General features: G+C 43.7%; 2 protein-coding genes across 9 annotated transcripts in view; both read left to right on the top strand.

Moving 5' to 3' along the window:
- LOC117777400 (hemicentin-1-like) overlaps positions 1–14200 on the top strand; it is a 1765934-nt gene that overhangs the window by 1539442 nt on the left and 212292 nt on the right. The gene's annotated exons all lie outside the window — the stretch shown is intronic.
- The window catches only part of map7d1a (MAP7 domain containing 1a), a 36815-nt gene that overhangs the window by 20124 nt on the left and 2491 nt on the right, over positions 1–14200 (top strand). For 2 of the 8 annotated variants that reach the window (XM_034612185.1, XM_034612183.1), the window contains 14 exons: positions 1066–1229; positions 1436–1547; positions 3634–3738; positions 5357–5479; positions 5581–5726; positions 6057–6187; positions 7072–7310; positions 8346–8619; positions 9490–9670; positions 10408–10512; positions 12223–12273; positions 12366–12426; positions 13501–13579; positions 13962–14200. In XM_034612185.1, the coding sequence (XP_034468076.1) occupies positions 1066–1229; positions 1436–1547; positions 3634–3738; positions 5357–5479; positions 5581–5726; positions 6057–6187; positions 7072–7310; positions 8346–8619; positions 9490–9670; positions 10408–10512; positions 12223–12273; positions 12366–12426; positions 13501–13579; positions 13962–14200 (2010 nt within the window). Of the gene's footprint in view, positions 1–1065; positions 1230–1435; positions 1548–3633; positions 3739–5356; positions 5480–5580; positions 5727–6056; positions 6188–7071; positions 7311–8345; positions 8620–9489; positions 9671–10407; positions 10513–12220; positions 12274–12365; positions 12427–13500; positions 13580–13961 lie in introns of all 8 variants that reach the window. The other 6 variants (XM_034612188.1, XM_034612187.1, XR_004616600.1 and 3 more) reach the window with 5 other exon arrangements.

Consider the following 14200-nt stretch of genomic DNA (forward strand, 5'->3'; position numbering starts at 1 on the left):
TTCAAATATTCATTCAGCAAATATCAACACACCTGATTTGAAGAGATGCAGACTTGTTACGCTAAATGCGCGATCTGAGGTTTTCCCTGTAGATGGAAAAATGTGATCTCTCTTAGCAACCTTTAAATGTTGCATTTGTGGGCGGGTTTGGTGGTTTTCTCTCCCCTCTGTTGTCATGGTGGCACAGTGGGTGAGTCGAGAAGCCGTTTCCACCGCACGTCACATACAGTTCCCATAAAGCTTTGTATCACAGGAAGGTAAACATGTGGCGTCTCTCAAATCGAGGTCATCGGCATGTGATGAGTGCAGAGACGCACTGCAGCAGATATTTTCTCTGCCGCAAGGTGCTGGCAGCCAGTGCCTCGGTATAACTCAGCTTTTTGTTTCCATCTCGGATAAAAGCCGAACTGTGCGTCTCCCAATAAATTCCCCCTGCATCACTGCAATGATCCATCACCGTGATCTGAAATCCACAACCAGTTGCCTTTTTTATTTGCATCTCGTGCTTTAGAGAACTAAATCTCTCCCCTTTGCAGAGGCCGATTCTTCATGGAGTTTTTTTTACTTTGTAGTTTAAAGAAACACGGCGAGTTGTGAACAAACAGCTGCTAAACGCTTCTTTTACGCCCCTCTTTGAATGGCTCAGGCACAAGGAGTCCATTTCCATATCAAAGTGTGTGTGGTTTATTGACGCTGACGCGCAGGCTTCATCCGATTAGTGTGGAATAAAAGTGTCACCTCAGAAGTACTGTATCTAACGTCGCATTATGCTCTACTTTGTGGAGAAGTCAAGTAATTATTTTCCCAACACAAAAAAGGGATGGAGGTGAAGGGCGACAGTAAACTTCAGAGGGGATTCACTCTCTGGATATTTATCGTGACAAATGTGTGTTTTCAGATATCACACTGCTCTTTCAAGACCAAACTGACTTTTCAATCAAATACCTTTTGAAAGAGGATGAGTATTATTACCTATTCAGAAAGGACAGGGGACTTGCTGAGGGCGTCTTTTGTCCTGTTTGGTAAAGTCCTACTCTCCTGACCGTGTCTTCTCTTCCATCCCAGCTGCCAAAAAGTCCCAGTGGCTGGAGAAAGAGGAGAAGGCCCGGCAGCTGAGGGAGCAGCAGCTGGAGGAGCGCCGCAGGAAGCTCGAGGAGCAGCGGATCAAGACGGAAAAACGGCGATCTGCCCTGGAGGAGAGGCAAAAGCAGAAACTGGAGAAGAACAAAGTATGTTTGTTAAATAATCGCTTCAATAGGTGATGCTGTAGTAGTTGCAAGAGGTGAAATATGAATACCCCCCTGCACTGGAATATCTAAGCAGGTTCAGATGCAAATAAAGGTTTTTCTGCTGAATAATGTTCTGTGTCCTTCATGTTGCCTTTAAAGCACTTGACAGTTTGACAACATGATATCTGTCCTTGGCTCCTCTCCAGGAACGCTACGAGGCAGCCATCCACAGGTCGACCAAGAAGACGTGGGCAGAAATCCGCCAGCAGAGATGGTCATGGGCCGGTGCGCTCAGCCAGAACTCCAGCCAGAAAGAAGGTGAGTCCAACCTAGACACACTCCCTCTGCCCTTGGGTAGAGCTAAAGCAGTTCACCCTGAAATTAATACATTAACACTTGTTTGTGGGGATTTATACTAAAATCCATTTCGTTGTGTGTTTCTTAAACCTAACGGAAAAATAGATATCCATGTTATGTGTACAGTATTTTATGCCTACTGCTGGGTTTGGCCTGTAACGCTGCCAGAAGCAGAGTCTTATAAAAGCTTCTCATGCAGATCTGTGTATCAGTGGAGGTTTTCTTTTGTTATGTTTGAATCTACTGCCTTTGCTCCAACCTCACCACAACATGTCCTCCGATGTGTTAGCCGCTGCAGCTCCGTGCCTGCAGACTGCTGCTCACCTCTCAAACATCCAGAGTCATTAGCCTCTTATCTTGACCAGACTGAATTGATTGCACAAATGCACTGAGCTGCTCTATTACGACAGCTGCAGTAAGCAGGGCTCTCTCCACCAGCAGCAAGTGTTGGCCAATAAAGCTTCATTTGAACTGATAAATGTCCTCACAGCTGATGAGACCAGTCTGATGCAGATATGAGGTAATGCTGCAGAAATGGTGTGTTAACAGTGCAGCTTGATCGACTGAGCATAGATGGATGCTTTGTTCCATCCTTCTTGACTCAAGGTCCAAATCTGAAGAGTCTCTTGTTCCATCTTACATCATGTAATCGCCTCTGCCATATGCCCGGGGAATTATTGACACTCCAATCAATCTCTCCGCTCCTTCCTCTCTCGCCAGCCGTCTGTCAGACCGTGACAGCGTGAAGAGGCTGCAGTGGAACGGCCGACAGTTGTTATTTAGGGAAATGCTATAGGAGTCTTAGAGCGTGTTGTTTCATGTCTTGTGCGTATTTAACGCCTTCATTACTGTGACGCTCTCTGAATCACATCCTGTCTGACGACATCCAGGGAAAGAGAGCGCTCATTTGATCGCAGTGTATAAAAGGGATGTGGAACTGGGAATTGATGCAAGTATTGCAGACGGATGATTTCAAAGATTTATTATTTTGCTCTTTTCTGAAGTACCAGTTAACGTCATCAGCCTTGAAATGAGAACATGTTTCCCAGCAGCTGCTCCATCACTTGTTTTGTTTCCATGGGGCATGTGTAGTGGCTTGAAAAGGTGGTTTGTGAAGGTTCTTCCTCAGAATATTTAACATACTTTTGATGATTTGAATTGTTGTCACGTAGGCATGAACCTTAAAATGATTGTTTCACCCCTACCACAAAAAAAGCAACCTCATTTCCCTCTGTAGAGTTGAACTGAACGTAGTGTGCTGCTCACTGGCTTGGAAGATGACTTGTAAAATATTTATTAGCAACATGTTCTCACCAGATACGATGTTCCTGGTTACTCTGAATAATCCAAAGACTTCACTGACAGAAGATTTCACCGTCAAGAAGTGGTGCCAATGCTCAGTGTTTACAATGTGCTGTGTGAATTATAAAGAATAATAGGGACACAGTTTCTAGAAAGAGATTTGAACCTCTGTTTCAAAGAAATCTAATTGAGGCTTGATATTTTACAGCTTAACCATAAATTTATTCTAAATAAAATAATAAAATAAAAACACACATACAGCCACATATATAGAGCTTGAATTAGGAAAATAGACTCTTTAAATGTGAAATTAAAAACATAAATGCACATCTTCTCTACATTGTTTACTCTTTCGGTCAGGCTTTAGTTTTAGGCACCAAAAACGACAATTTCTTTCATTGACATTGTATTTAAATCTTGGCAGAAGTCTCAGACATGTAACTGACATGGTAACATATGTTTAATAAATTATAAAACACATAGATGCCTGCTTACACACCCAAAGGCTGGTTGAACAGATCTGCTGTGTGTGTGTGTATGTGCTTTGAAGCAGTGGAAGAATTTGCTTTAATGGGGGTTGCCCATATTTCAAATACAAGAGTGTTACTGCCTATACAATGAGTGGGCGTGTGTTTGTGGAGGCATCATTTGAGCATGAAGCGTGACGCCACAGAAGGTCCTCCTCTTCCTCTCAACCATGTGACCTGTGTGAACATCTGTGTGGCGCTCTTTTGGCTTCCTATAGGCAGATGCTCTGTGTCAACGGTCAACCTACCCAAACACGTGGACTCTGTTATAAACAAGCGACTGTCCAAGTCCTCCGCCACGCTCTGGAACTCCCCCGGCAGAAGTAAGACAACATCTGGAATGCCCCCTCCTCCCTCCACTCGTTAAATGTGTCCATCATCCTGCCACTGCCGACACCTCCGGCCCCGTCCGTCATTGTCCTTTCAGTTACTCCTTTCTGATTTCAGTCCCTCTCCTGTGCTTGATGGTTGATGGCTGATCCATTTCCATTTTGGTCTATAATTTGGGTTGGGGCTCAGCACGTTTGACATGCTCTGCATCCTCATATGTGGATATGGGTTATGTACCGTGTTCATATTTTGTTTTACTGTCTGTTACTATCCTTTGGTTGGTTCATTGTGAGATGATGGTCATTTCATTCCCGGTGTGTTTGCACAAACGGATCCTTCTGTGTTTCATTTTCATCCCTGGATGCTGGATGCTGAATCTTTTCTATGTCTTAAATTGTGTATGGATTGATTGAAATTGTGGTGGGTGTGATTATATGAATATAAATTGACTGGAGATGTTCCGATACTTATACCAGTGCCAGAAATGCCTCATTCATCTGTGAGTATGCAAATATATTCACAGATCAGATACCACTCTTTAAATATTATTTTCACCCAGATAAAACTGTAATGACTAAACCAGGCCATAAAACAATGACCATACAGGGTTATTACATGGTAATTTTCTAAATGCACCGGCATGTGATCGGTATCACCCGACACGCTGGCATCATTTTTCTGACAGGAATAGAAAAATGGTATCTGAACATCTCTAGAATCAACCTGTCTTTATGCTCCAGATTTAAGCAGCTGTTCTCTTTTTGTAGGTCTAACGTTAACTAGGTCTCTGTGTTCTCCTGCAAAGCTGGAGAAACTGTAGAGTTTTGAAAAAAGTAAAGTTAGAAAGTGAATCAGTGAGTCAGCGTTTTCCAGGAGATAATGTATTCTGAAAACTCCCCGGAGCAGGTACTGTTTCTCTGTGCTGCTGGAAAAAAGATTGGTAGCAGCTTTATTCCTCCTGTCACCCCCCATCCCCCGCCTCACACACACCTCTGTCTCCGCTGCTTAACCACGGGATGATTCGGTGAAACGTCGTCCTCGTGTGACAACACCTTACAGCCAGAGAAGAAAAATGTCTCTCCTGAATAAATACTGATGAGTCTTTACTCGTCGTCCTCTCTGCTCCTGTGCTGGAGGCTGTGGTTATAAATAACTGACTCGCTGTCTAGACAAGCTTTTCAAATACATCGCCCTCTCTCTTGGGTGGCACCCGTACAGCTCAAGGTTATATAGACACATTTACTGGGCTCGTTTTCCACCTCTCCACCTCTCATAATCTCTTTGTGCAGCCCAGAGGTGTCTTACTGGGATTTGGTGTCTTGGATCAGGTGTCTAGGGATTCTAGACACATGCTACATTTCAGGCTTACCTTGACAAACTGTCTCTTTTAATTTCCTTCATGGTGAAAAAGGTTTTGATTTTCATTTTGGTGCTATGTTGTGGTATTAATGGATTGAAGATTGCAAAGTTTCCTCCAAGTCCCTCTAATTCTTCAGGTTTGTCGACGGCTGATGTACTAACAGCTCCGGTTCACCTAAGCACAACCATTTAAGCCGTATCTTTCAAGATAATTGAAACTGACATTAATTCATGTTTTTGTCCTACCTGCAGCCCGCAGCCTTGCTCTGAGTCCATGGGAGAGCAGTATAGTCGATCGGCTGATGACGCCGACACTGTCTTTCATCGCCAGAAGCCGTAGCGCCGCCAGTGTCCTCAGCAATGGCAAAGATGGTCGTAAGTTGACAAACAAAAAAAGGCATTAGCATTGATTTCATTTCTCCCTCACAGTACCTACGTTAAAATACGGTTTAACTTCACAACATCTTCCCCTTCAGAATCTCCTCTCTGCCCCCGTTCGGCCTCGGCCAGTCCCCTCACCCTGTGCGCCCACCAGCCCCACCATCGCTGCTCCGACCGCTGGAGGGTCACGTCCAGCACACCAGACATCACCCAGCGCCAACGCAGACGGAGCTCCACACCGGTGCGTCTGCCTGATTAACTGTGAAACATGTCTAACATGTTCTCCACTCACAGCCAAGTGTAGTCACAGTCTTCATAAAGTTACATCAGGGCTAGAAACAGAATAGGACTCTATCTAGAGACCCGCGATAAGTAAATCAGCACATTCTGTTTTACAAGTGTTTACTACTGAAGAGAGCAAAACATGATCTCAGTTTTCTGTTCTTTTCCTGTTGTTAATGTAAAACGATCTATATAGAATCTTGTCTTGTGTTTTTATTATGATTCAATATTCATTTCTAAATGTATGGAAACCAATTGAATTTCTGTGTTTTATCTTTTTGTCCTACAGATGGATAAAAACAAGAAAGAAAAGAGAGACAAAGAACGGGAGAACGAGAAGGAGAAAAATGCGCTGACTAAGGAGAAGGTGCTGAAGAAGAGACAGTCTCTACCGAGCATGAGACACAGACCTGATCCAAGGTATAAAAAAAAACTTTTACTTTTTTTTTTATACATGAAAATACATTTAGATCAATTGTTTTATTTATTTTGAATTCGTTCATAATATAACAACTAGAAAATATTTATTCTGTCTTTACTTTTTATATATTTACCACCAAATAAGTATTAATTTTACAATAATATCCACTAATTAAAGAAATCTTTTTGTGGTTTGTGGTTTTCTTCAGCACGACTGTAGATTAATCACAGGAGAGTTAATCAGTTATTCTAGAAAATTTTATTTGGTTTTGGTTTGTTTGTGCTAAAAAAACTAAAGATCTGAAGATGTGACTTTGGTTCCAAGGACATTTTATTTATATTTTAAATTTTTTTACCGACCCAGTCACTACTCTAAAACTGTGTTGTAAACAAGAGTGACCTTATATCCCCTTGACCCACAGCTCACTTCTGGTCAGCGATGGAGTTAAACAGAGCGACCACGTGCACGTCTGTATTTCATGCACTGTGTGAGCATTGAGTGAAAGATCACAACACACAAGGTCATTTCCTCTCTTATCCCCAAGGCCACAGGAATAAATGACATCCATGAAAGAGCAGGAAGAAGCGCGGAGAAAAGGAAATATAGTTCTTTGACTCAACTAAAAGGCGGCAGAGCTGTCGGTACCAGAGCCTTAGAGGAAAAAAGAAATCCTACTTGAGCGTAATGGATTTCCCCTCCAAGTGTTGCATAGGATGATGACCGATAATGCACTTTACAGGATGATGCAATGTTTGAGTGCTTTGTCCGGTGCGAACCTGTCTGCTGAAAACAGGTTTCTTCAGGACACATGGCATTTTAAACAAACATAAACATAATGTCCCATCAGGTTTTATTTACCCCTTTACGTTTTCCTGTCTTTCAGTCCAAGTCCATTATCAAGACAGCGGCCGTCATCCCCAGCCACGCCCAAGGGCAGAACGGCGTCCCCCAGCCCGGCTGCCTCCCCCAAGCCTCCATCAACACGGGGAAGCCCGACGACTCCCAAGGCCCGGCCCAAAAGAGCCAGGACCCCTGCCAGGATAGACCACCGGACCTCCTCCCCTGTCCCGCTTGACAGAGTGAGGGAGACTCGCAGACCCAGAACCCCCGAGGAGAGAAAGAGTGAGTACCTAAGAAAGTAATGATCATTAATCAACCATCAAGTCGTTCACAGTTCATAGTAAAATGAAAACATCATGTGATTTCTGCAGTTGAATTTGTACAAAATGTCCTGACTCCTACATGCTCGACTCAAGGGCCACCCCTCGTCTGAATTTCCTGTTCCTGTGGTTGTGAACACATCTGACCTGGAATATCTCGTGCTGCGTTCTTCATAAGTGAAGGCAAACTCTGGAAAATGTCTGGACCCAATTTTCCAGACATTTTCCAGACTTCGTGTCTGAAAACAGCTTTAGTTTGTCTGTTAGTTTCATGGAGCTGAGTCACGTGTCACCATGTTGACCTCCTCTCATTACTTTATTTAAATTTGATATTAAGGTCTCATGATAATAACCGATCCATATCCATCCCCTGATTAAACCTGTGTTTAGATACTTTGTTTAATGAAGTATACTACTTAATAATGGAACATCTGGATTTGGTTACCAGTTTGACTACCTGTCCTATTCGCACCATCATAAGATACACAACATCTGGATTTGGGGGAGCTTCCCTCTGTGGCTGAGTGGTACTGTATTTATATCATTTTGTTGTCTGGCCTCGGTCTTTTCCTGTCACAGAAGAAAGGATCTAATGGAAAAAGGAGCCTCTGGAAAATCTGTATTTCTTCTTCGAGGAGCAGTAGACACAGATTAGCATCAAGCTTAATTAGGCATGAAAACAAAGGGAGCGTGTTGACGGAGCCACACACAGCTCCTCACTCTGCACACACGACACTAACAGGCTGCACTAATCACCCTTAATTATGTAATTACCAAGTTCTTAGGCTGAAACTATGGCTGTTTACATTTTCCAGTTGCCGTGGACCAACAGTTTCACGGTGCATGTGAAGGGAAAAGGCTGCGTTTGAATGTGCTACTAATGAAGGTCAATAGAAACCTCTTTTAGAAAAGTACCACTTTAAAAGTCCTAACTGGTAGAGAGACACAAATAGTTGCATTGCCTAATGTATGTTGCCTCTCCTTTAATCAAACTTAGGTTCCCCTGTGGTTCCTGCCATCGTAGTATCCTCAGCTGCTCCCTCACCCCACGCATCGAGCACGCCAGTCACAGCCAGAGCCTCACCTGAGCCGAGTCACTCGGCTTCCTCTGCCTCCACAGCGTCGCCAACGCCATCTCCTTCAGGCAAGCCCATGGCGGGCACCAACGACCCTGAGGAGGCGGCACGCATCCTGGCGGAGAGACGCCGGCAGGCCCGAGAGCAGAGGGAGAGGGAGGAGCAAGAGCGGCGCGAACAGGAGGAGAAGGAGAGGTCAGAGGGTTTTTGATATACTTCAACACACAGAGCGGGTCAGAACAGGCCAGAGCTGCTCGGTCCGTCTGCATTTTTGACTTTGCAAGATATGATGTGAATCTTAAACACGACAGACTCACAGCTCAGTGGAAGTAATTCCCAGGCTGTTTTCCTAAAGCTCCTTTTTTTAAATCTGCCATCACAAATGCAGATTGTTATATAATGTGAACTGTATTAAAAAGCCAATTTGCAACATTCCCCTCAGACAAAGAGTGAAGTGATTTTTCTGAAGTGATTCCAGTGTGAAATGGTTATTGGTGCATACACTGCTGCTCAACAAAGATATTTCCTTTAGGGCTGGATCATCAGTTGATAATTATCACAGTTTATGTCATTACTTCTGCTCCTGAGGTTTTAAACTCTCAGATAATGATGAATGCTGCGGTTTTGCAATAACCATTGATATTGTTCAAATGCACAGCCCTACTTTTGAGTTTATTTAGTAAAACCAATCAGGAAGTCTTCATGCATCATCGCAGAACATTAATGTCTGAATAAAACTTCACTCAGCTCTGTCTGTGACTATGTAAATAACTGTAAAAAGCCTGTTGGCTGATTCTAACCACAGCAAGTCACTATTTACAGCTTGGCTATTGATGTGATCACTTGTTGGCTCTCATACTTCCAGTTGTTTCCATTCCCTTTAAAAGTTTGGTTCCTACTGCTTGGGCTCTAGTGTCAGCTCAGCAGAGCACACGAGTAGTGTAAACTAAAGAGGAAATGTCCCATCAATGGAATCATTTTAAATTTGTTCACCACACTCAGAAAGTTTAGTACGTGTTTTTTGTTTGAAATGCTTATTCTCAACTTTGTCTGTGATGTCTCCAGGGTCCTGAGAGTCGAGCGAATAGCCAGGGAGGCAGAGGAGAGGCAACTCAGGGAGGAGGAGGCCCGCGCCATGGCGGAGGAGCAGCGGAAGAGAGACGAAGTCCAGCGGCTGCAGGATGAAAAGGAGGCCGAGGAGAGAGCTCAGGCCGAGCAGGAGGAGAACCTGCGCCTGCAGAAACAGGTATGATGAAGTAGTTGTGGCACACACACACACACACACACACGTGCACGCACACGCACACGCACACGCACACACACAGACACACACACACACACACACACTGCATCCTTACATCAGTCCCAGGCTCTCTGCCCGTCACACCACAAACCGACACTCTCCACTATCTTTAGTAAACAACCAGTTTGTGGTGTTTTTCAGTGACACTTGTTTACTGTCTCTGCTCAGCTGTTCACCTCACGCTGACCTCATGTGATAACAGGCTCTTCCAAAAACACAGTCCAGTTTTTTTTTTTAAGTCCACTGACAGCAAATATAAATCCAAACCTACATTTCAGTTTACTAAATAACTTGCATGAGTATAATTGAATCTTCCTGATGCTCTGGCTCGTTATTATCTCTGTAAATATCCAGTGTTCAGCCCTTACGCTTTGTCACCCCCTTGTGGTCGCTCACAGAAAGGGCGTTTGTGGTTAAACATGATCAAATGTAATTATGCAAAGGCTCAAGTATTGTATTTCACTGTGAATGGGCCTTGCGAAGCTGTAAATGTTGAAAATAGATATTTTTGGCACAAAGCTATAGGAAAATATCCCCTTTGTGGCTCTAAACAACAATTGCAAAGGGAGCAGCCACACCCTTGTTACGTAAAAGGCATGTTCTTTTGGCTGAAGTTGTCCCCCCACCTCCTTCTGCCAGCATTAAAATTGTGGTTGGATTCCCGCCTGTGTCTATTTCAGAAAGAGGAGGCTGAGGCTAAAGCCCGGGAGGAGGCGGAGAAGCAGCGTCTGGAGAGGGAGAAACACTTCCAGAAGGAGGAGCAGGAGAGGCTGGAGAGAAAAAAGGTAGGGAAGGACATCTGTCCTTTCAGCTGGGTTTTAAAGTCACCAATAAAAAAATGGAAATTTCCTTTCTTAATAGACAAGAAACAAGATACCTTTGGTGCAGGAGGAGAAAAATCCTAATTTAGATTTATTTAGTGGAAAAACTGCCTCTAAATAGTTTTTTGTTTAATTTATAGTTCGAGTGCCAGCACTGATCTAAACTGCACACATCCCACAGCAACACAAATTAATTCTGCTGTCATTTTACAGCGAGCGCTCCGCAGTGGAGGTATTCTATTCCGTGGTTCGTCTTTCCAAATGAGTCCTTGAAACCAAGATGAATGATGTTTTTGGTTTATCCTGGATCAGCTGTCGGCATGCCACGATTTCAGATGGCTTAGAGTGTGTGAGCGTGAAGCTAAATATAAACACTAATAATAGAGGGCTTTCTGTGCCGGTCATCTATGTGAATTTGTGCACATCTTTCCACACATGTGCTCATACGTGCGTGTGTGATGCTGCTGCTGCTACTGCTCAGTTACTTTATGTGACCACACTGCCTTCTACTCAATGATCCCACCCATATCTACAGTTAACTCACGCCTCTGTGTGTGTGTGTGTGTGTGTGTGTTAGCTTTCTTTCTTTCCTCATCCCTAACTTCTGTGTGAAAGGCTCTTATCTGGACCTGCCAGGCCTGGCTCAGGGAAACGAAGCCTGGCTTCATCCTGGAATTAGCCAACAGGAACAGCATGTTCTCACTGCTTAGTCACACTGTACTATACACTGTTACTGTATTCTACCAAAACAGACTGGCCCACTCTTCTTATCACCTCAATTGAGAGAATTGTTCGAGTTGGTTAAAAGTGTCCTGAGGGGCAACTTATTAGACAACAAGATTCTCCAGTCCAGATGTTAAGCCATGCATGAAAAACCTTGGAACTTAAATATGCTTCACATTTTATGAGTGGCAGCTGCAGTTATGGCCGAGTTGTCTCCGACTCGCTGTGTCCTCAGATGAAGGTCGCATCTTGTATCAAACCTCCCTCAGAGCATACAAATACGCCTCGCACAGCGGCCCAGTGTGTGAGTTCAGCACAGTCTGATCATCCATCCCCTTCTATTCACTGTTCACTCATCCTACGCTGTCGATGCAGCTGAACACACAAGTGCTGCTTCGTCATTATTGACACAGTCCTCCACCTGAAGACATGAGAGTCTCAGTTTATTCATTTAAAGGAGACAATATGTATACAATTCTTTCCATGAGTGTGTTATAGGTTTTTTTTGTGCATGTAAAAGTTATGCAAACATGTTGTCAGTAATCCGGCTGATAGTTCCACAGAATCGTCATGTCATGTGACATCACAAAGCCCAACATTTGCATAATGCACACGTATCGACCAGGTCAAGTCATAACCAAAATCATAATATATAAACTATAATATTACACTGCTGAAGAGAAGTAATGACCCAAGTTTTAATTTTCAGACCAAAGCAGTCCAACAATGTGTGTGGGCGCATCTTGCATCTTGCACTTACATTTTTTTTACAAAGTTAAACAAAGACATTTTGTTGTTGATACTTCACTAACAACTTCCATATCTGATTGGCTTAATGAAAACTTTACTTTACTTTTAGCTACACACAACCCTTACTGTGTTGGTGTCACTAATCATCAGAGAAAATCTACAAACAAACACACACTCATTCATCTTCTCTTCTTTTCTCAGCGTCTGGATGAGATCATGAAGAGGACCCGCAAGACGGATGCAGGCGAGAAGGTACAGTTGTTGTTCAGTTTGAACAAAATCAAACTTTAACATTTATCAGTTCAATTTTTTTAAATGACTGAAATTATCTCTGGTCTTCACAGAAAGAAACAAAGTCCTCGCCACTTGCACATGTCAACGACAAAGAAGCAGAGGGCAGCAAAGGTAAGCAGAACATCTGTTAGGACTGGAGTGATGGAAGAAAATCATCACCAACCTCAAGCCCTTAATCTGCAGCGATTATTTACAATAGTTGGTTAATTTATCCTCCATTAAAGTGGATTTCTAACTCTTTATGCTCCAATTAGCAAAATCAAAATTAACGACATAGTACGTTTAAGATTGTGTTTGAATGTTCATCTGTTTTTGCACATGAACTCATTCTTATCCCACCTTTAGAGCGACAGCTGGCAACACATAACTGCCCTCCCTCTCCTCTGCATCTTTCTTTTATTTTTACCTCTTCCACATGTTAGAATAAACAAACTCCCGGGTTATTTGTTGTACTTTAGTTCCCTTGTGAGTCAGAGTCACACTGGGGCCTACATGGGTTATTAAATTATATATCTGCCTCATATCCTGCACAGCTGCACTTAAAGTTCTTCTTTGCACAATGGGGCCCATGTGTTCTTGCTTTTCGTTGAAGTATTGGGACTGAGGGAGCAGAAAGGAAGAGTGGGCTCCCGGTCCCGAGACGTTAACAAACATTTACTTTCAACACAGATGATAAAATATACTTTACCCATATATCCTCTCCCTACAAATTGTGGAACAATTCATGTTCCAAGTAAATAACTTGAGCACCGTCCTCATCTAAGGTTCCACGTCACGTACAGTACATGAGTAAGACGAGGGCGCTCATTGTGGTCTGCGAGATAAACTGGTGAATTGTGGAAGACATTAGCGAGTCACTGATGTGGTTCGAGGCCTGGCAGGCACGCCTCCATTCTGCTCAGGGGTGTGGGGCTCTGTCTGAACCACAGTCATGGCCTCAGTGGAGCTGAGTCAGGGGGGATCTGTTCTACATAGAAAGTTTGTCCCAGGGCAATTTAGCATCCCTGTCCTGAATGTTAAAATTAGCTTGAACAAAGCCCAAGGTTGATCATTTGTGGAGTTTGTCACCCTGTGGTTGAGCATGCTGATAGGGTGGGGGTGGGGGGTGGGGTGTTGAATGTATGTGATCATGTTGGTGTGTGTGGTTCGCACTGAATAAATGGCTGTTTTTTATTTTTTCTCTAGTTGCAGACTACCAGCCAAAGCCAGAGGTCACTGTCCCCAATAACAAGACAGAAAATGGACAAACTAATGTCAATGAAAGGTACAACCTTTACTCTTTTTAGATCAAAGTGACAGTTTCTCTGTGCGGATGTGAATGCAGGACCACCATGAACGGTATAAAGCTTGTGTGCCAGAAAACCAAGCCGGGAGCTGACTCCTAATCAAGTCTAGGTGGTTTTCGCATTGTTGTAAACCTCAACGGAAAATACAAGGAGCCACAGGATCCAGGCCCACAGTAAACCATTGTAATACTGGGAGAAGGATGTTACTTGAAATGTGTATTCTTTGTATTTGAGACCTCTTGGGGTAAATTTTGAAGGACTTCTGTACTTGGACAGCAGTGGAGTGACTCATCGGTTGTATGAGTCATTCTGATGCATCATAACTACAACCACGCTCTGCTCTGTGTCCCCTCTCACCAGCAGCCCTTCAGTCCAAGTGGTCAACGGGCTCCAGTCTATGAGACATGAGAACGGCATCTCCACTAAAGGAGACACCTCCCACTTTGAAGATATCCTCCACCTCGCCAACCACGGCAACACCACTAACGGAGCGCGGGATAGTTCCCAGACCAGCATGGCCACTGAGCCGATACTCACGTTTGAAAGTGAGGAGTCGTTCATGAAGAAGGCCGGCCCCATGAAGCCGCAGCATGTTGCAG

Source organism: Hippoglossus hippoglossus, chromosome 16 (assembly GCF_009819705.1).
Source record: "Hippoglossus hippoglossus isolate fHipHip1 chromosome 16, fHipHip1.pri, whole genome shotgun sequence".
Lineage (NCBI taxonomy): Eukaryota > Metazoa > Chordata > Actinopteri > Pleuronectiformes > Pleuronectidae > Hippoglossus > Hippoglossus hippoglossus.